Source organism: Enoplosus armatus, chromosome 2, assembly GCF_043641665.1.
Source record: "Enoplosus armatus isolate fEnoArm2 chromosome 2, fEnoArm2.hap1, whole genome shotgun sequence".
Lineage (NCBI taxonomy): Eukaryota > Metazoa > Chordata > Actinopteri > Centrarchiformes > Enoplosidae > Enoplosus > Enoplosus armatus.
In genome coordinates, this window is record NC_092181.1 from 1192315 (window position 1) to 1213725 (window position 21411).

Sequence of the window (21411 nt, forward strand, 5' to 3'; positions counted from 1 at the left end):
TCTAAACCAGATTATTTGCATTTTTTATTTGTTACAGGGAGTGACTGTAACATGACATCTTCATTATCACTGCTTTTCTCGCTGCGGTGCAAAACGGTGGTTTTCTTCAACTTGGGAGGTCGAGACTTTCACAAGCTGATATCTCATGCGGTGGACGCTCATGTGGTCTGTTAAAGAACAAAAACAACAACTTTAACTCTCCCCACAAGGCTGCTTTGATCACACAGACATCATGTGATCTTTAAGATTTATGCACATGCAGACTGCTGGAGGTCTAACACGCAGTTTACGCTATTTTGACTAATGTGACACCTGAAAACAGAGAGCCAAATACCTTCCAAATAAGATGTGTTTTTCTAATAATAGCTGCACACAGTAACACTGAGACTTGTGAACTTTGACGTACATGACGTGTTTTTAATCATTGACTCACATATTTTAAAAAAACTTCACCAATGCATTTGCCAGGGTGGAAAATTGCCTGAAACAGGATTGAGATAAAAGAAATCTTAACTAAATGTCCGCTTACTGGCTTTTCGCTTTCAATCAAATCTCACTGTCTTCAGTGAAGGATGGAATTTGCTCAGGTGTCAAACTGTTTGGCAAACTCCATTTGCTGATAAAGACTGTGACATGTGGTTGAAAGCTCAGGAAAAAGTAAGTGGACCTTGATTTAGGGCTCTTTTTTTTTGTCAAACTACTATTTTCAAAGCCAAGAATTAAGTTTCATGAGACAAACATTGTTCAGTTAACCTCAAACTAAATGCCTTTATCTTTTCAATGATACATGTTCTATGACTGTGGTCACTGATGGTTTTGGTTTGTGACCCCTTAAAATGCAACAATAGCTGCTTGTGAGCCCTCCTCACAGGTTGCATACGTCCATAAGCTGTGAGTAGTTCAACCGGAGACATTATGGCTTCTCATGTTGTTTATATTTGAGTAATATTTACAGGCCTGAGGAGATAAAACTATCTAGCATTTCATAAGAAAAATGCTCTGAAAAAAAGAAACATTATTTTGAGCAGAATCATTTTTTTCCTTCCCATAATCATCCTACGACACATCGAAGGGGTCCCAACCTCCATGTTGGGAAGCAGTGTTCTATGATATGTCAAGTTTTTGACAGAGACATTCTTGCAGAATGTTTAATAAAACAGATAACATGACACCTAATATAAACAAAAGCCTGACACTACAAGTGATATTTGAATATAGGGTGTTTTTTTTTGCTTTACTTTACATTCAGCATCGAAACATTGCATGGTTGGTATAAAGAGACCAGTTGAGTCATTCAGGTTTGAAAATCTTGGTGTTTTTATTGTAAGTATTGCATCTTCAACTTACACGGCTAGAATCATCATCAGACTGCATGTTTTACAAAGGATGGCCACAGGTTCAGAACAACAGGAGGACTCCCTACGTGGGACTGCTCGTTTGGTTGGGCTAACTTGACCTCATGGACCCGTTTTCTCTGAGTCAACCTCCTGTGAGACCGACGCCATGATGGAGTGTGGTTTACAAAAGACACTGCAACTCCCACTTTGTCGGGCTGGTACACTTCTGGCCAGGCTGCATAACTGGAACTCAGCACTCCTGGAAAGTTAACCCTGACCTGAACCACAGTCAGGACTGCATGTCTAAACCCAACCTTAAACACAGAGGTAAAAATATAGCTTTGTGATCACCAGCTTATTAAGATATGCTATTGTTTGCAATCTGCAGCATAGCCAGAAACTCTTTGTCACACACCCCACCTAGCTTGGGCTGATCCAAGACCAGTTTGCAACTGACATTTCAGCTAGGTTAACTTTCAGTGCGCAATTATGGCTGCAAATGATGTGACAGAGCCTTCACTCCCAGTTATTATAGCTTACACTGGATACATTCGTCTTTTTCTGACAAATACTCTCCAGAAGTCTGATATTTACTGACTAGCAGGTGGGAAACAGCCCCAACTGAGATCAGTGCAGACTAGTCATGGACCAGGTGCCTCTCTAAAGCTCAGCCTTAGTAAGAACATGGAGCACGCACACACACACACACACACACACACACACACACACACACACACACACACACACACACACACACACACACACACACACACACACACACACACACACACACACACACACACACACACACACACGAGAGAGGACAGACCTGGCTTCGGTAAAATCAGTTCGTATAGTTGGTTTTATCCCTTCTTGGAATACAACATCAGAGTAGTTTGCCATATGAGACAATGCAATGAGTGCCAGACAGTTTTCACACGTTTTCGTGATAAAACAACAGAACCCAGAAATCATCCCCATGCAGTACAAATATACTGTACGCCGAGCAGGTTAAAACACCACTAGGATGTGATCCAGGTCTGCACGAGGAGTGAAATTCATTTGTCGTCGAACATGGGACCGCTTTCCTGTCAGCAGTGCAGGTTCATAAAACCAACATATGAAGACGAAAACAGAAACAAAGAGAAGTTGAAGGTTAATAACTTAAACAGGGGAAGAATAAATGTAAACTGTCCCTCAGAGAGAGAGAGAGAGATAAAGAGAGAGGACACTGAGGTGTTCTGAGGTGGTTTTGGCATTTTTGTTTTGTATAATCAAGCACCAGAAGTGGTGACTTTCTGATTCAGTGCCAAGTCCAACAACCTCAACATAGCTCGGCAAAGAGCTTACATGTCAAACTCTACACCTTAATGACGTCCTTCAGAGAAACCAAAGGATTTGTTCTTTTTTCTTTAAATCCTCAGTCGGAGGCCTTGCATTGTAAATGTAAGACACATTTTGTCAACTAAAACACAAGTCTAATAGAGACTACAATCCTCCAAACAGAGGAAAGTGGAGTTTTAGACCCCTTTTATTGTGTAGTAGCTGGCTCAATCTTTGCCAGTAAAGTCTTGGCTCTCAATAAACCTTGTGCAGAGATAACCCCCCCTCCACAGCACAGACCCCCAGACAACCGGACAGGAGAGTTTATAAACAATATGGCGAATGTTTCACCTTGTATCTGAAGGCTGGGTGTGGAGTGTTATTGTCACAAGCACAGCATGTTTTGGGGTTTTTTTTTTTGGGGGGGGGGGGTCATCTCTGGACAAGGCTGGTGACTCTAAACAGGCGAGGCTCAGCACTAGGAGCAGCTTAGGGGCCAATTACATTTCAAGTGTCCATTGAATAAAACATCAGAAAAATGAAAACAAAATGGCTACATTTCTTATCCCCACCCACCCCCCCCCAAAAAATAATAATAACAATAACCCATAAAATATACAATTTTTAAAATAAGGAATGAGGAATAAGCATCAAAAAGAGGAGTAATAAGACAGAACCAAAATAAGTTAACTTCCCCATTGCTTGTGTTCTTTGAGGGATTGAGAAATAAATATTTTAAAGGCCGGTGTTTTTTTTTTTTCTTTCTTTCACATACAAAAGGATCCATGAGAGCTCCATGGAGCTCCATGAGAGCTCCATGAGAGCTCCATGAGAGCTCCATGAGAGCTCCATGACAGCTCCATGAGAGCTCCATGGAGCTCCATGAGAGACAATGACAGCTCCATGAGAGCTCCATGAGAGCTCCATGACAGCTCCATGACAGCTCCATGACAGCTCCATGGAGCTCCATGAGAGACAATGACAGTGGAATTTGTTTGTTTTTACAGAGAACTGTGGTTGAAGTGCAATTCTTAATGCCAGTGGAGATGGGATGGCAAACATTGACATCATAACACCCGTTTTCTTCTCCCCACACTTCAGACTTTTCCTCCACAGATCACCTGACCACCAGTGGAATGCCACATACACCCCCACCCCACCCCCCCCAATCATGAACATTACAAACAAGAGAAAATAAAGTCTAATAAATAAAAAGAGTGCCACTCAAACTCAGAATTCTCCAGCAGAAGTCTTACTGGGTCACTTTTCCGCAAACTGGATGGGAAGTTGTTCTTATACTTTTTATCACGTTGAGGAGTAACTTTTCTTTTCCTTCTCAGGGCAGCAACAGAACAAGTAACTTTCCAATGTTTCCACCAGCAAAACTGAACAAAGCAACTGTGTCCACGCCACATCCACTGCCACTCTGAAGAGGATGAAATTAATTTAAAATGCACAATAAACACAGGTCAAACAGCAACAGAGGCAATAGTTCTATCCATGAGCTATACCTTCTTTTTCTTTTTTTTTAAACTCATTTTTAAAGTTTAATTAATTAAACTATTTGTATGTACAAAAAAAGAGAAATTTGCTTTTTGGACGGTCCCACACACACACACACACACACACACACACACACAAAAAACAAAAAACGGGAAGGAGTTCAAACTGACGAGACAAAACCGACTACAAGAGTTATTGCTTGTTACTGCTGGAAAGAGGATGGACATCTATTCCAAAGTTTGTTGACTTTTTCATTGTTGCTGTTGTTTTTTTGTGTGTATTTGTTTTGTCACTTCTTGGTTTGTGCCGTTTCTATGGACAGCTCTAAAGTAGGCAAGTGCAGGATAGTTTGTTGTAGCTGCTTGTCAAGGAGAAAGAAACCTAAACAAAAACACACACACACACACACAAGTTACAATTTCCACTCTTTGAAAATGCACTGAGCACCCACATTCGACAGGAATGTTTTTTTCCCCCCTCTATTTCTTTGTGGTTGTTTTTCCTCCGTGCTCGGTGAGAAACAATCATGGCAGACACACTTTGTTTGCTTCAGAAGCTTAGTGGTGGTGGATCTGATCTGCTTCCCGTTGGTTTGTTTCACAATAGCACCAGTTCGAGTGTCTGAGCTTCTGCAGTGTCGTTCAGAGGTAATGAAAAAACAATAAGACAGGGATTAAATTCAGGGCTGGGGGGACGTTTATCAGGGCCAAGCCGTGTTGATATGACAAAGTTCACCCGCAGTGCTCATTATAGTCCAGATTAGATGTGCTCCCATTTATCCAGGGCCAACACCAGAACATTAAGATGAGCTCAGCTCAACACACACACACACACACACACACTCACACACTCTCACACAGGAGAGAGAACTGAACAGAAACTCTGAATTATTTCAATATCATATGAATTTAAGTGCATTTTGGATCAAATTAGGGGTTGTGTATCTCTAATAAATTCAGAAATTTAACAGTTCGAGGAAATAAAATCAATCATTCATTTCAATTGTGTGGGTTTAAAAATTAAGATGATGTATATATGTTTTTTAAATCAACCAAGTCTCTGATCTCCCTTTAAAAGAAGATTGAAACCAGTTGGCATTCTCGCATCACTGCGTTTGGGTCCCTGGTATCAGGAAGGGGGGGCAACTAAAGGCTAGGAGCAGGAGGGAGTGCTGCTGAGAGGCAGGAGCGACAGGGACGCCGTTAGCTGGGGGCGTGGCCACTGTCGGAGGTGACTGGGTGTATGTACGTATGTAGGCATGGCTGGATGGATAAACGTATGGGAGGGCAGACGGGTTTGGCAGGGAGGTGGTGGTGGTGGCGGTGTGGGGCTCTAGGAGGAGAAGGCAAGTTTGACACTGCAGGAGGAGTAGCCCTCGTCGCTGGCCATGCTCTGCAGGCTGCTGTGGTCGTCCAGGTCGCTGGTGCTGGCTGTGCTCACACTGTCCAGCTCTCCATGGGAGAACTCCGTGCTTTCCACGTCCACCTCGATCTCCTCTGCAGCCGAGGACCAAGAGTTGGGGTGGAGTTGGAGGCAGAGAGGAGAAAGGGAAGATAAACCATTTAATCGTGACAACTAAGAAATTGATTCTGTACAGTACATTTGTGCCAGAGAGACTCCGACCGGTGCAACCTCAATGTCGTAAAATTAGCCAGAGAGCAGCTGGAGGGTTTGATGGCCTTGTAGTCGCTAAATTAAAATCCTGTTTAAAGACTGCAGCCTCACTCACCTTGGTCAGAGTCAGAACGGTCGGAGCAGAGGGTGGAGCCCACGCTGTCCATGCGTATCCTCTCGCCCTCCCCCGGGCTGCTCTGGGCTGCAGCACCGCTGCCTCCCCCCAGCAGCTCCAGCTGGCGCTGGAGGTGCCTCTGCTCGCGCTCCAGAGACTCCAGCTGGTACTGGCTCTTCCTGTCTGCCTCTTCAAGTTTCTGGTCAGGAGAAAGCAAATGGGGACACAGAGAAAAGGTTAATTATGTGTACAAGGGACCAAGGTGAGACTAGAATGTATAGATAAAGAGTACAGCGGGGGAAATAAGTATTGAACACATCAACATTTTTCTCAGTAAATATATTCAAAAGAATAATCAGAAGAGTTGTCCAAGACCCAAGGACCACTCGCGGAGAGCTTCAAAAAGACCTGGAATTAGCAGGTACAGTTGTTTCAAAGCCATGGCCTCTATGCACGCTCACCACGCAAGACACCACTGCTGAAGAAAAAGCATGTTGAAGCTCGATTAAAGTTTGCTGCACAACATTTGGACAAGCCTATGACATACTGGGAGAATATAGTCTGGCCCGATGAGAGCAAAATTGAATCTTTGGATGTCATAGCACACACGATGTTTGGAGGAGAAATGGCACTGCACATCACCCTAACAACACCATACCAACAGTGAAGTCTGGAGGTGGGAACATCATGGTGTGGGGCTGTTTTTCAGCATATGGTACTGGCAGACTTCATATAACTGAAGGGAGGATGAATGGAGAAATGTACCGAGACATTCTTGATAAGAGTCTGCTGCCATCTACCAGGATGCTGAAGATGAAACGAGGGTGGACATTTCAGCAAGACAATGATCCCAAACACACAGCCGAGGAAACTCTCAATTGGTTTCAGAGAAAGAAAATAAAGCTGCTAGAATGGCCCAGTAATCACCCGACTTGAATCCAATTGAAAATCTATGGAAAGAACTGAAGATCAGAATTCATAGAAGAGGCCCCGCAACCTTCAAGATTTGAAGACAGTCTGTGTGGAAGAATGGGCAAAAGTCACACCTGAGCAATGCATGCGACTAGTTTCTTCATACAGGAGGCGTCTTGAAGCTGTCACTACCAACAAAGGCTTTTGGACAATGGGAAGTCAAACTGGAGCTCTTACTCTCAGCAGGGAAGTATTTCAGAAATCATTCTAAGTATTAAATAAATTTCAGCAAGCGTGTTAAATACTTTTTCCCTGTGTCATTCCACTTTATTACACATAACTTAATTTATGGACTTATTTGTTTTGATTTCTTTGTATGTGTGGATTATGAAAATGTGAAAATTTCATGTCAATAGCCCCATCGGACATATATTTACTGAGAAAAATGCTGATGCGTTCAATACTTATTTCCCCCGCTGTAAGTGTTTCAGAGGAGACGAAATCGGAAAGAAATGACAGTAAGAAAAAAGATGAGACACAAGAACAGCAGGTGTGTGCAGAGACTGACTGAGAGACTGAGAGCAGTGAAGACATGTAGAGGAGACAAGAGTGAGAGAAGGAAAGCTGGAAGAACAACTTCAGCAACAGTGCTGAGATACTGAAGAGATAGGTGGTGTTAGTCTGTAAGGAAATTCCTTTCATATCAAAAGACTGTAGCCCAGCGCAAAACAAACACTCCCCAGCACCTGTTTTAGCATTCAGCCACTAAACGCGTTGTGTCCCTTGGATTTTCCTTCTGCCAGCCCCGAAACCCCTAAACGATTTCCCTCACCTGCCTTGTTTACAACTTGTCGCCTTCTTCACTCGCTGCCTCTGTTTACGCCTCGTGCCATTACAATGTGAGCGAGGGCCGTGGCGGGGCCTGATACGGCCATGTTGTGCTCTAACCTCGTAGCCTTACGTCACGGTCGCCGACAGTGACGAGCGTGACTCCCGGCGACGGACTAAAACAATAGGCCATCAATAAGTGATGGAGAGACTCAAGTTGACAGCAGCAGAAGTGCAGAGTGGTGGCGGTAGTAGTAGTTGTGGTGGTGGGGGGGGGGGGCAACAATATCCTCTTTATGCCTCCACTCTCTCGTTATGTGCATGCACGCTACGCTAGGCTTCTCACATGCAGACTGATTTTACAGGACGCCTTAATGTGTTATATGCTCTTCAGAACTGGATTACCAGGCGATAAGCTGAATACTGGCTACATTTTGGCTAAAGAGTGTTTGCATAAGCCAATTCTTTTTATTCTGTGGGTCATGTATCATATTTATGTCACCACTGGTCTTGCTATTTTGCTTGCTTAGATTCTGCACTTTCTTCTTTCACCCTGTTTTGGACATTTGTGTGTCAAACTGGGAACTCCGGGACCAGCTTTAAGCTCTGGGTGGGCTAGTTATCCTTACCTTTATGTGTGCTTTGGCTTTGTTGAGCAGGCCCAGGGTGGTGTGGCGGTTGCAGTCGGGTCCCAGGGGTATGAGGGTCTTCAACCGCTCCAGACACAACCGCAGGTGAGCTCGTCTGCAACGGAAAGACAGAAAGAGAAAGAGAAACAGAACGATTAGATACATGACAATGTACAACAGGGAAGGGACGGTAAATGTGAAATGTGGGCTGTTGCCTGCTGGTAGTTAAATGTCTTGCCCAGTAGCAGCTGGGAGATTGTTCAGGCAGATGGTTGGTTACTCATTCACTTTTCCTGACTAGACTCGTCCAGCTTGTTTGGTGATTTTATCAGTACAATCTATTACTGACCAGTTTCTCTAATTTGCAGTCCACTGCAGCAAAAGCTCAGAAGGTTCTTCAAAGGAAAGTTCGCTCTAAAACACTGTTTAAAATCACTTGTTGGTTTCTCTGATCCTTATGTTATCCAGTGGTACTTTCTATTTTTACATGTACAGATAACACAGATATCAAGCTATTTATCTGACTTTACACCCATTCCAAGTAAAAGCAACAAATGTACAACCTTAGCGGGTCCTGCTTGTTTCTAACATGGTGTCAGTATCTGAGGGTGGCTTTTTCCTTTTAAAAGATCTGCACTTCAGCACCTAAAGGCAAGCAGTATTCTGTCATCTTGGGATGTAGGCTCATTAAGACGCACTGTATTCTTACTTAGTAAGAATCCACCGGCTACACACCCGGCTCACGTATTGTAAATCCCCAGCTTATAGTTCAACAACACAGCAGGTTACATATGATTCACGTCTCGTGTAAGCCTCGAGACGATACATTATCCTCTGCTGGTATTTCTTGCACACCACTTTAGTTACCCTTCTTGCCTACATTACAAACAAGTTTCAGCTGAGGGGGGGTGGGGACAGGGAGGAAAGGTGTAATGGCATTTCCTGGACCCGGCTTGGCTTGTGCGCTCCATCATCCTGACAGTCCCTTATTCTGCGACTGCAGACAGGCCCCGGGTACTATCTATCCTGCTAATGGCCCCGAGTTGAGAGGTAAAGAGAGATAATTGTGGCTATAACACAATCAGCGCTCCATTAGCAGGAGCTGCCCTTTCAGCTAGCCTGAAGGGAACAGTGGAGAGACATTAAGAGTCAGTGGACTCAGGAACTATCTCTGGGGGAGCCCAAAGGAGACGAGCCCGGGGGACCAGAGCAGGAATTCACTGCGCTGATTTCCCTGGTCTAGACTGCTCTCTGCCATGCTCTGCTGCTCTAGGACTGGTGGAGGCATGTGAGCACTGGCTAGAGCATATCTGTCTGTGGCATGCCAGTGTGTGTGTGTGTGTGTGTGAGGAGGGGAGGTTCAGCTATGCATGGATGGTGCTGATAAGAACACAAGAGTAGAGCAATCCATTACACCAGTGCAGTATGCGTGAGTGTGTGCTTAAACTTTGTGAACAAGACAAGTGCTACATGTCTGGGGAGTGAAAAGAGAGGGCGCCCTGATTCAGTCTGTGCTGCTGTAAGTTTGGAAGTCACAAGACACACACACGTTTCCAGTCTGGGAGTTTGTAATGATGAGTATCAGTCCAGCTCAGGTCATCGGTCTGTGTAATCAGTTCAATTCACAGGAGAGAGCAGAGTGCACCTTTGCTCCTTATCTGTTTTATGTCTATCTGCGTTAGTCTCATCTGAACCCCAACACCCCCATCTTTGCCCTGCGAGTCCACACACACACACACACACACACGAACACAGATATCAGCTGGCAATTAATCACTTTCTACTCGTTCCCAGCAGCCTGGGGGTTATTCACGCAGCTCCACCTGGGAGTTGTCTACTGTAGGACACGGTACAGAGGGGACAACATGGCAGAATATCCGTCTCACTAATTGCAATTCTGATCATTTTCTTCAACACTGTAATTATAATTACTACTTGATCATGTGGAAGTATGATCATTAAGTGTAGTTCACTGCAATTTGCCATGCTATATATAACCATTTTTAAATGAAATAGGCCACGTACATGGGATGTTTCAACATCGCTGATACGCCAATAAATTATTTACTGTGCAGCTGTAGCTGAAGAGCTGACACAAAATATAATTCCACATTACATGCAAGAACAAACTTGCTCAAAAACGTCCCATTTTTATTCCTAAAACTTGTATCCTTTTCAAGCATGTGTGCACTGTGACGACATCTCGCTCGCTCCACTTTTTCCTTAGTCACAATCACAAAAACAAAAAGTCCACACATGGGCATGGACTGCGTGATAAAGACGGCTGCGAGGGCAGAGCTGAACACACTGGTCATGTGTGGGCTTGTCTGCCTGTCTGTCTGTCTGGCCTTCCAGGCGTCACATTAACAAACTCCAGAAACTGGAGACCAAAATCTTCTCCTCCACTCGCATCGAGATTAAAACATCCATCTCAGGGGACAACCTCAGATAACCCCTACTTACCACCACTCCCGTCCGTCTCCCGCCCTCCCTTCTCCCTGACTGACATGTATGGAATGTATGGAGGAAGCGGGGGTACGCTGACCGCACAGGCACTGTGGAGTATCACCACATTGCTGGCCCTGGCTATGACCGAAATATCTTATTATAGTACTAAGACTTCTATTAGTGTGCGCGTCACTTGTCGGGCTGCTGAATCACCACTTTTTGCCGTGGCAGTGTGAAACCACAAACACACTTCCACACCAACATGATGATGATGAGGATGATGAGGAGTAGGAGGGGAAGGAGCCTGCCATGCTGTAACCTCTTTCAGCACTTTGAGTCCTGGTTCTGTCTTTTTCACAGCTACCTTATGCAGTGCGATCTCCTCTTAAAGCAGCACATGCTACGGGTTGGCTGCATTCAAACACCGTCACTGTGCCCCTCATTGACAGACAGACACGTGAGGCGCCTGAGCGACATTTGTCCTAATCTCTGGGTGCATGACTGCGGAGCACTCTGATAACTACAGAAGGCATAAGAGGGAGTGTCTGAGGAACAGTGTGTGACTGTGAGAGAGAGATTCGTGGCCATCACATTGGACTGCCTGGTAATGGGAAGTCAAACTGGAGCTCTTACTCTCAGCAGGGAAGTATTTCAGAAGTCATTCTGGGGAAAAAATCTACCGATTATGTCCCCGGTGTCACAGGCAACTAAAGATAATGACAGAGACCTGTTTATCATGGTAGGTCTGCACCACCAGCACTATCTCTAACTGTCTCACTAAGGGGTTAAAAGTCATACGCTACTGGCTACTGGTGATGCCCCCAAGACAGGTCCCTAATCCCTGAAAAGGCTTGTTTATCATGTAGACCCACAGCCAAAGAGCTTAAGCCATCTGAAGCTTACGATATGAGCGGCGGCTTGTGACCATAAATACCTGCGTGCTGCAGCCAGAATCTCTCTTTGCCTCCGCCCTCTCGTAGCCACGTAACTCAGCAGCCAGCAACAGAGCCCACTGTTTCCCCGAGTTCTTAGAAAAGACTGGTGCTAGTTACATAAACAGCTATGGATTTACTGTGCAGCCCCGCAGATCCATGTCCTCGGCTGCTGAGGCTAAGGATTGGTTAAGTAAACTTTGTTAAAGGATGCGACATCACAGGACGACAGGCACACTGTCAGCAAGTTGCTGTTACATGTGGCGTCGCGTTCATCAGGGGTTAAACTGCTCTCCTGAGACCATGACAGGATCTATAGCACAACAGACAGGGCGGAAGGTTGTTGAAAGGTCTAAAAGATCAACAAAGTGACAAAGGAGTGAACGTAAATGTAAAAATCCCTAATGCAGGCTAACAGTGTTGGAGGCTGTTGCTCTGCACGTTGTATCTCCAGTGTCTGATGAATGGCACAGCCTGAATGAGGAACTCTTCATCTGTGGCGGATTACATAACACGTGGCCAGTTGCTACCAGGACCTGTGCTCCAAACTGTCACGCACAGCAGGGATATCAAATCCCTCGCTGACAATAAGACAACACATGCGGTAAAAGCCTTGTTTTTCCTTGTATTCAGTGGAGGGAGATTCCTGGGAATGCAAGCGAATATAAAAGCAGGTTTTTCATTTTGTTTTTGTTTTGTTTTTTTTGTGCTGCCCTGCAGGTATACCTTAGCAAACAGCTGCTTTTGAAATCCCACGTTCTCTCTCTGGTAGTGAGGCGGTGAGCTTCTGTGTCTTAATACAGATCGATTTATAATGTAACGGGCTATTCAGAGGAAACCGCATCTAAAGCTGCTGCTGATCTCCCACGAGTTCAAGGGAGTTACCCGAGTTGCCACAGCGTAAATATGCACAGCTTGTAACAGTGTTTATAAAAGAGCTGTATACATAGGAGCTTTCAGTTTTCACCTGGTAATGAAGATGATCCATTTCTTTTCATTCTTCCATCCAACACAATGAAGACCCAATTAATGGTGGCTTGGTTCAGAAATGACCCTGAAATATCAGTTTAAAATAGGGGTGTAACAAATGCCGGTGTGATTTCGGTATCAAGCGCTGCACTATTGAACATATTTAACTGTATAGCAATTGTTTGGTTTTATTATTACAAACTGTATAATTGCGCAATACTGCAATATAACTAAATCTTACTTTGTTTGTATATAGGCGACTCTTTACTATTCCTTCTAAAGCATTTGTCTGTCAGATCATGCAGTCTAATCATCATTTCATTTTGTCCATGATGTTTCAATTCCAGTCGAATCTTCAAAATTTCTATTCAAATTTGAACTGATGAAGATCGACAGGTTGTGCATTTGAACACATTAGTGGTTTGGAGTTTCTGTGCGTGAGTTACTCACGTCATTGATTCATTTCCGATCAAAAGTGGGATAATTCAGGTGTAAACCTAAAGGCACGACTTGCAGGCTCACCAGACACAGCCGGCCTTCCCTTTTCTCCTGAGACAATGGGGCACTTCCACTCTACCAGCGTGTGTGTCTCTTTCAAGCTTGTGTGTGTGTGTGTGTGTGTGTGTGTGTGTGTGTGTGTGTGTGTGTGTGTGTGTGTGTGTGTGTGTGTGTGTGTGTGTGTTCCTGATGGGCCCCAGATGGGTACACAGGCAGGCAGCTCTGCCTTTTGGCTTTGACATGTGAGCGAGCAGCCAGCCGGCCCACGGGTCACTGCACCACACCTTTCCTCCTCATGCACCTTCCTCTTTCATCCCGACTCCCCATGAATCACATGCAGGACCTGCCCTTTTCTCCTGTATCCGCCAACTTTGAGGGCCCTATTTAAACGATCTATAGCGCATGGCGCAAGCGCATTTAGGGCGTGTCCTACTCCCCTTTTGCTAGCTAAACGGCGCATAATCTGGGCGCAATGTAAGGCGCAAAGGGGTTGTATTTAGTCCCTCAATTATTCGTAGGTGTGTTTTGGGCGAGTGTCATCTCCCATTTCCTTTAAGGCCAGGTGCGCCTGCCGATATCTAAGTGAGGAGGAGGAGAGCTGCTGCGAGTGAGTGTAACAAGATTCAAACAATAAAACACGTTTTCTTTGTAGCTGTACAGATTGTAAGCCTACATTAGGTAATGTAAGAACTTGTGAACATGCGCTCCTGCCTGTCGGCACATGGAGAGCTGCCTTTCCCCCCCGACTGTTTGCGTCAGGTGTCATATAGGGCCTATGTCTTTTTTCCTTCAGTTCAGTTGAATATAATTAATTATAATTACAATTGGTAATAGATGAGTGTTTATATTAAAACAAATCTGTCATCATTCCTGTACTGCTTTTCCTCTCACCAGAGCTGTTTCAGTTGTTCTTGAAATGCGTCAAACTGCCTCCAGTATGATTGAAGCCGAGTCCTTTTTAGAGAAGCACTTTGAAGCTCTCCCTGTTGGTATGGGAGAGCTGCCCACCACCGCTCTTACAGAACCTACGCACATCATATGTACATCGCTCGTCAGTGCAGCGAACAACAGCTCTGCACTTAACCTCCCTCGTCCTTGCACCATCCCTGCGCACATATACACACAAATGCAGAGTGCACGTGCCTTTGGTTGGGCACTGCAGGGCACACACACCTCAGTGTACATGCATTCTGATATCTGATATCTCTGTAGTCGAAAAACTAGTGTCAGGCATAAACTGACAGACAAATATCCCCAGATTTTTGTCAGTGTGACGTGAAACAAGTGTGATGGCAGCAACAAGCTGTGTGTGAGGAGGTTGTAAATGGGATGTGCATAGTCATAATCACAGACAGCTTTTCAATTCTCCTTTGAACACATCCTCAGTCTTGTTGAAATACCAAGACATGTGTTGACTTTCATGGTGTTAAATTGTGTATTAGGCCTTTTCAACCACAGCAACTTTTCCACAAGGCACATTTTTGTGTGAAAGTCCTTGTTCCTGGGGTACACAACTTCCTTAAGGCCAGGGATGTTTTGGGGTAACTCTGCTGTGGTCAAACTCAAGCCTCCAGACTGCAACAACTTGTGTACAAAATTCATTCAGTCTGTAAGAAAGCACCAGTAGTCTCTGATATCAATATCAGGACTTGGGAAGGGAATCATTTTTAGTTGTTTTGACACTACATGTAGTCGACTTCCTGATTTGTGAGAGGATAAGAAAACAAAACCAAAGCCGTATGCTTTTAATATTATCAGCAATTATCAGGAATTTGCCAAATAATGGCACATAAATACACATAATGGACCTTATAGTCCCCGAGTTAGTCCCTGAGATGATTTGGTTTTTATCTGACACTAACAACATTTAATCTTCCACTATTTTCGTTTTTCCTCCCCTTTTCTATTAATAGGGCACACATCACCTACATTTTCTTTTGGTTGTGCAGTGATGTTATTTTGAAGGTAATCCTTCTGTCTAAATTACATGAGGCATCATTTTACTTCCTTAACTTCATCCTGTTATTTTGAGGACATTTCTCGTACAATTAGGGAGCCATCCAGACAATTGCAAGTCTTTTTTCTCAAAGCCTTGCTTGATTATTAGAGATAATTGTGTGATGTTTTCTGTGGGCAGAGACTATGGAGAGGGGAAGGGGGTGATCAGAAAAAAGGAATTGCATATTGCATATTCATGTAAGTGTTCTTTGTGTGTGAATAAAATAAAAGGCAATAAAAGAACACCTGGGCCTGAAGAGTGACACGGACAGAAAAGGATTTTTTTCTTCTATTCAGGAAACAAAAGCAGCGACAAAGCAACCAAGCATTCAAAGTCCTCTGGAACCAACAGCGTCAGTCCAAGCATGAGCGATGGAGAAAAAAAATATGGCTGCCCTAGATTGCAAACTTGTGAACATGTAAATAATGGATAACTTCTCAGGCCATCCAAGATGTCTGACATAATTACTGGATGTGCTCTTAAAGGGGAGGGTCAGATTTCCAGCCCAGATACTAGTCAATACACTTCACTTTGGCAAATCCCACACTCTCTCAAACCCATTTAACACACACACACACACACACACACACACACACACACACACACACACACACACACACACACACACACACACACACACACACACACACACACACACACACACACACACAAACACACACACACACACACACACACACACACTCACTCCTGATTTGACCTACTTCTAATACGTGCTGAGGGGGAGGAAATCTGACCCTTCACCCAGTTATTACACTAATTACACATCACCAATGACCGTCTCAGTGGTAAATCTCCTAAATTGACATGCGAAAGGAAATTAAGACATCATTAGAGAGGCCCTCTTAGGGAGAAAAAGAAATAAGAACTTGACTTCGCGAGTGAGCTCTATTGTTCCTCTCCTGCCTCACTCCTTCTCGAGTGTCGAGGCTCATTTAAAGCAGCCGCAAATAGTGATTCACAGTGATGTCAAAGATTACTGGAGTGATTAGAGTATTTTGTAATGCAAAGCCTCATTTAAAGTAGACTAAGCCATGTCCATTGAGCACTACATCAAATGAGCTGCCGTTATCTCACTCTGTGGAGGAGGGCAATTAAATCAAACGCAGACAATGTGGGCACAGATGTTCCTTTTTTCTTTCTGCGCTTTTGAGCAATATTTTCCAAAACATTCCAAATCCATTATTTCACAGTTAAAAAAAAATAGCTAGCGTGAGATGCTGGTTGTTTAATTGGTCCGAACCGGGCGCAGAGGCAGATCGCATATAAGGCTCCTTCTCCCATATCATACATAGTGAAACAACATGTGAACATGTGGCACACACTGATCCATACTCTGCAGATGGTGACATACAATATACATGGAGAGGGGCAGGGCTCAACCCACATGGCAGCCCATGCATTTGTTCCCCATGATGCTTTGCACTGACTGTAGGAATCGCTGTTGAACCCAGAACACATTCAAACTGTTGAGGACAGATGATCAATGGAACTAATTTTTTTTTTTATTGCACATATGGCATCTTGCATCACCACCTGGAGCACTTCCAGCCAATTTTGTTCAACTGGCAGTGAAATATGATGAAATGAATGATGAAATAAAAAAAAAAGTAGGAATTTATAGTGAAACAGAGTGGAATTATTGAATCAGGAGAACAAACCTGAAAATGTGCATTAGCAACTGCGCCCTACAAACTGCATCCCACACACACACATGAGCCTTTATAATGTAACACAAACACACACACCAAGCTACAGGACACACAACGGTTCTCTGTGTTTGTTCACCACCTTTGTTTACTGAATCGCTGGGTTAATACAAAGAGCAGGGTTGTATTTTCTGCTAAAGATGCCTCTTCTAGGTTTCTCTGTTTTTTATGCCCCCTATGTCTTTCTCTCATTCTCTCTTTCATGGGGGGGGGGGGGGGGGTCATTCTCTCCCTGCCTCTCTCACATGACTGCTGGCGGGTTGCAGCCAAGGTCACATGTTTATCCATACAGACAGTGGCACCTGACTGAATAGGCTTTTTTAATAGTGAAGCTACCACTCACTAGGTTGACTGCTGGAACAGTCATCAAAGAGCCAACAGCCCGGCTGCAAAACTGGCGCCCGCCGTATGTGCTTTAGCCAACTACAGCTTTATTATCTCAGCTATAAATGGCAGGTTCAGGAAATGACAAATGCAGATGGAGACAAGCTTGTATGTTAAATACGTCTGAATCCAGGATGGCAAAATCGTTATTCTAGGTTTCCCTTCTTGTTGAAAACTTTGTGTTGATGATTCATGATTGGACAGATGGTTCTAGCATTAGCCCACGGACGGCACGTGACATGTAACTTGTGTTATAGTGTCCTTAACACCCACTGGACACTGGACACTGGACAATGCATTGCACCACGCCACTAACTGTTGATACCTATGGGACTTTAAGACTTGAAATGACATCCTTGTTACTGAGACGAAGATATGCAAACATGAGAGCTGCACATTTAAGCTAGTGTGCTGAAAGTTATACTTCGCCCACTGCTGGTGCGTCAGTCAGTCGGTCACGTTTCTACATGCACACACAAGATTAAGGCAACCTTTGCCCTACAGCAACTGTAGGCTCTCTTTCTGACAGACTGATGCTTCCCTCATCTCCTTTATGAAACACAGACAGATGGGATAGATGCAGAGAGTCAGAGCGAGATGGAGAGGGTGAGAGATATAGAGAGTGGGGGAGGAAAGGGAGTGTTCTGTCTGTGTAATCTGCCCAGAAACTGGCCATGGGCACAAACGAGAGCCAGTCTGTCAGGAGTTCCACTGGGTTTAGCAATGGCAGATGACTAAAATCTACTCGCTCGTTTCAAGCTCTGACTTACATCTTTATATCAATGCGACACGCTTAGGAAAATACTATGAACTACTAGAAAACACATGAAAGACATGTATCTGCTCTGTGTTGAGCACATTCATCCACGAGTGCATATATTTTATACATGGTGACACCAGTGGAAACTGAACCCTGAAAGACGGAGCTACAAAGGACACGGGACTAAGTGAACTAAGCCAGTAATAGTATGTTATTTCGACAGTGACAGCAGGTAGGTGCTCATGAGGCTGCTTAAACTGTAAGTATTGTAAGTTCTTACTCCACATCTTTGACTAGTAACAGTGAACATGAAATGAGCAAGAAACAAGGACACGGCACTTTTGATAGAAACACACTTTAACACTGGCAGCTTGACTCTTCAGGATGCTCTTCAGAAAAAGAAAATGCTCTGACTCGGCTGCCATCATCTTTGCAGGCTATGATAGCCTGTGGGCCACGTCCTAACAGTTCAATCATCCACTGAGGATTTTACTACACTGTCCAAACTGACAGCCAATTGTTATGTTTGACAAACAGGGCTGAGGAATGAGAGGAATGCTCATCTCTATCCCACACACAGCAACCACTTTCTCATATAAGGAATTAAACAATTATTAACAAGTCTTGAGATTCCATGGGAACTATATTGGATGATGACCCATATTCTGGTTAGATGGCAGGGGAGAAAAGAAATGCAGAAGGGGTGAAAATGCTTTGCTGCTGGGTAGGTGGGTGGGAAAGGGAATTTCTGAGCATTCAGGCAGTTGTGACCTCAATCCCGAAAAAAGAGATTGAGTGTGTGTGGAGGAGAGAGAGTGTATCTCTCCGATTGGCAGTAAAGCTCACTGTAAAAAATGCATATGGATTTGGGTCTGAAACCACACTGGAAACTGGGGGCAATAAAATGTAAATGGGAGTTCAAAAATCAATTTGGACTCGCAGGAACCCACCCCACCCCTGCTCAACCAATCCCAAGGCCACAAGTGGTAAATAAAGTGAAACGCAGTTGATTACTAGGCAGACCAATGCTGTTGTCACGCTAAATCTGCTGAAGCCACTCCAAGCCACAAACAGCATCCGCCATGACGCATAGCAACAGTGCAGAGGAGGGATGGAGGACACATTGGGAAAAGTGGAAACAGAGGAGACAGAGATGCAAGAAGCAAAAGACGAGGGAGTTTGAAAGGAAAGGGATGAAAGAATAATGCAGCAATTTGCCCTCTTTAAGCAGCAGCCACAGACATAAACACGTGCTCACACACACATGCAGAGTTCATTGGAGTAGAGAGGGAGCAGGGGGGGTGTGTGGGGGGGGGTGCTAGCTGTGAGGCAGGGCCAACAGACTCTAGGGCTGAAGCCCATCACTAACACACGGATTAGTTCACACGTGCACACTGCCTTTTAATCTGCTCCACTGACAAAGGTTGGAAGAGAGAGAGAGAGAAAAAAGAAAGAAGAGACAAAGAGATGGAGTTAATGAAAGAGATGGCCCCATAGAAACAGAGCCAAAAGGGGGGAGGGATGGTAAGAGGGTGATGGCCTTAGTGGGACAGAGGGGAAAAGAGATGGAGGAGGGGGCATGCCTTTAGATGCACTGTACAAGAATCACACCACCTAAAGGGAAAACAAGCAATGTAATCAATATATTCTCATTGGCAAATGCCTCAGATCATTTTAAAACACACACATATACAGATTTTGGTTTATTTTAGTTAGTGGAGGGATGACATGCAACAGCTGACTCCAACTGGGGTTGTAGTGACTACATGCCCACCGTCTTAAAGCCCTATATACCCCTATATATATATATATATATATATCAGGACACCCCATCCATCCAGCTCTCCTTCCATTCATCTACTACTGTCCTCTTCCTGAATCGCACCCCACACAACGCCATCAAACTTCACTAACCCAGCCACAACCCTCACTTTCCCCTTTAGCCTTTAGCCCTGTGTGACTCGGAGGAAGGGGGGTTAGGATTAAAACTCCAATATGGCCTGGCTCCTAAAATGGGCCTGGTGTAAATCCAGAGAGATCCAGCCAGATGTTGGCTCTGGGGGCAGGGTGGGGAGGGGGTTGCCCTGTCGGACCACATCCTCTTTACAGCTGTGGCTGTGTTTCAATACATCCAATAGAGGGTGGGGGTAGGAGTGTAATCCTAATATTCTACATCAGCCTTTAATGCGCAAACACACAGAGGCACACACTCAATTTCTCAAGTTAAACTCGCTAACTTGCTAAGTCACTTAACCCAGTTGGCACATGGGTCGTTCCACTGGGGTTAGACTTTAGCTCTCAACACAGAAATGGCACATATTGACATTCAGTGTACACACTGGTGATGTGAAAGGATGTGAGGTGGCTGTAGTGAGAGTAAGGGGTGGGGACTTCTCTCACTGCTTCTTCATCTCACTGCTCTCATTGGTGAAAAGCTAACCTCTATGATTGGTCAGACAGCAGTGGTGTTTCCCCCTTTTTCCCCAGCTGTACAGCTAAAAATAGAAGCCATAGACAGATTTAGCCTAATTGAGTCTGTCCCGTGTCTTCAACAAGCATCCTATTTTGCCCCCTTTCTCACTCTCTCTGTCTCTCTTCCTCCTTAAGGTACAGATTAAGTTAGCTCGGCTGCTAACTTGACAAGCCGCTCCAGGAAAGAGGACAGAAAACAGGAACATTTCTTCCTGGAACAGTATGTAACCGCAGCCTCATCCATTTCACCCAAAGTGGGCTTATCAACAAGCCCGACACAATGCCGTTAATGGCACAGGTTGAACAACACACTATGTGGGAGGTACTGAACACTTTGCAGAATACTGCACTACAGCCTGAACATACAGTCCCCATTCCAAGTTGATTAATTTGAACACCAACAACAAACAAACTGACAAAATGTTCCCATTTCAGTCATTCAAATTTAAAACAAGCCTGCTGACTAAGCCCGTATGCCCGCCGGGCCTTGTTCCGTTTGGTTACACTGTCCTTCCACAGAATGCTGTGCGGATGCACTTTTGCAGGATAAGGGCACAACAAGAAGGCGCCAGGATAACATGAGTCAAGGGTCAGAAGAGTGAGACGAGACTGGAGTGATGGGTGAGCCTTCAAGTGGTGACATCCAGTCCCCTGTGTGGGGCCTTCTTTACACCTGTCTACAGAACATCTGTGTGGGGATGGATTCTGAGGACGTGAAGGCAAAACAATGGTGACCTCTAATTTGACACCGTCTTCTACCATCTGACAGCAAGCCAGTGGGAATGCCCACCATACAGGTCTGCAGTCCTGGCATCAAAGTTCTCACTAGGCACTTCTCAAGAGGCTGATATCAATGTCAAATTATAGCATCTGATATTGCAATTACAGCAAATTAAAAATAGTTGAATGTAGATCATAAATGAGATGGAAATATCCACAGAACATGCCAATTCATTCATAC

General features: G+C 44.5%; 1 protein-coding gene across 2 annotated transcripts in view; it reads right to left on the reverse strand.

Moving 5' to 3' along the window:
* Window positions 1-1293: 1293 nt before the first annotated feature.
* The window catches only part of mxi1 (max interactor 1, dimerization protein), a 31647-nt gene continuing 11529 nt past the window's right edge, over window positions 1294-21411 (reverse strand). For both annotated transcript variants that reach the window (XM_070917287.1, XM_070917296.1), the window contains exons 4-6: window positions 8262-8376; window positions 5893-6091; window positions 1294-5659 (exon numbers count right to left, since the gene is read on the reverse strand). In XM_070917287.1, coding sequence (XP_070773388.1) covers window positions 5496-5659; window positions 5893-6091; window positions 8262-8376 — 478 coding nt within the window. In that variant the 3' untranslated portion in view covers window positions 1294-5495. The remainder of the gene's footprint in view (window positions 5660-5892; window positions 6092-8261; window positions 8377-21411) is intronic.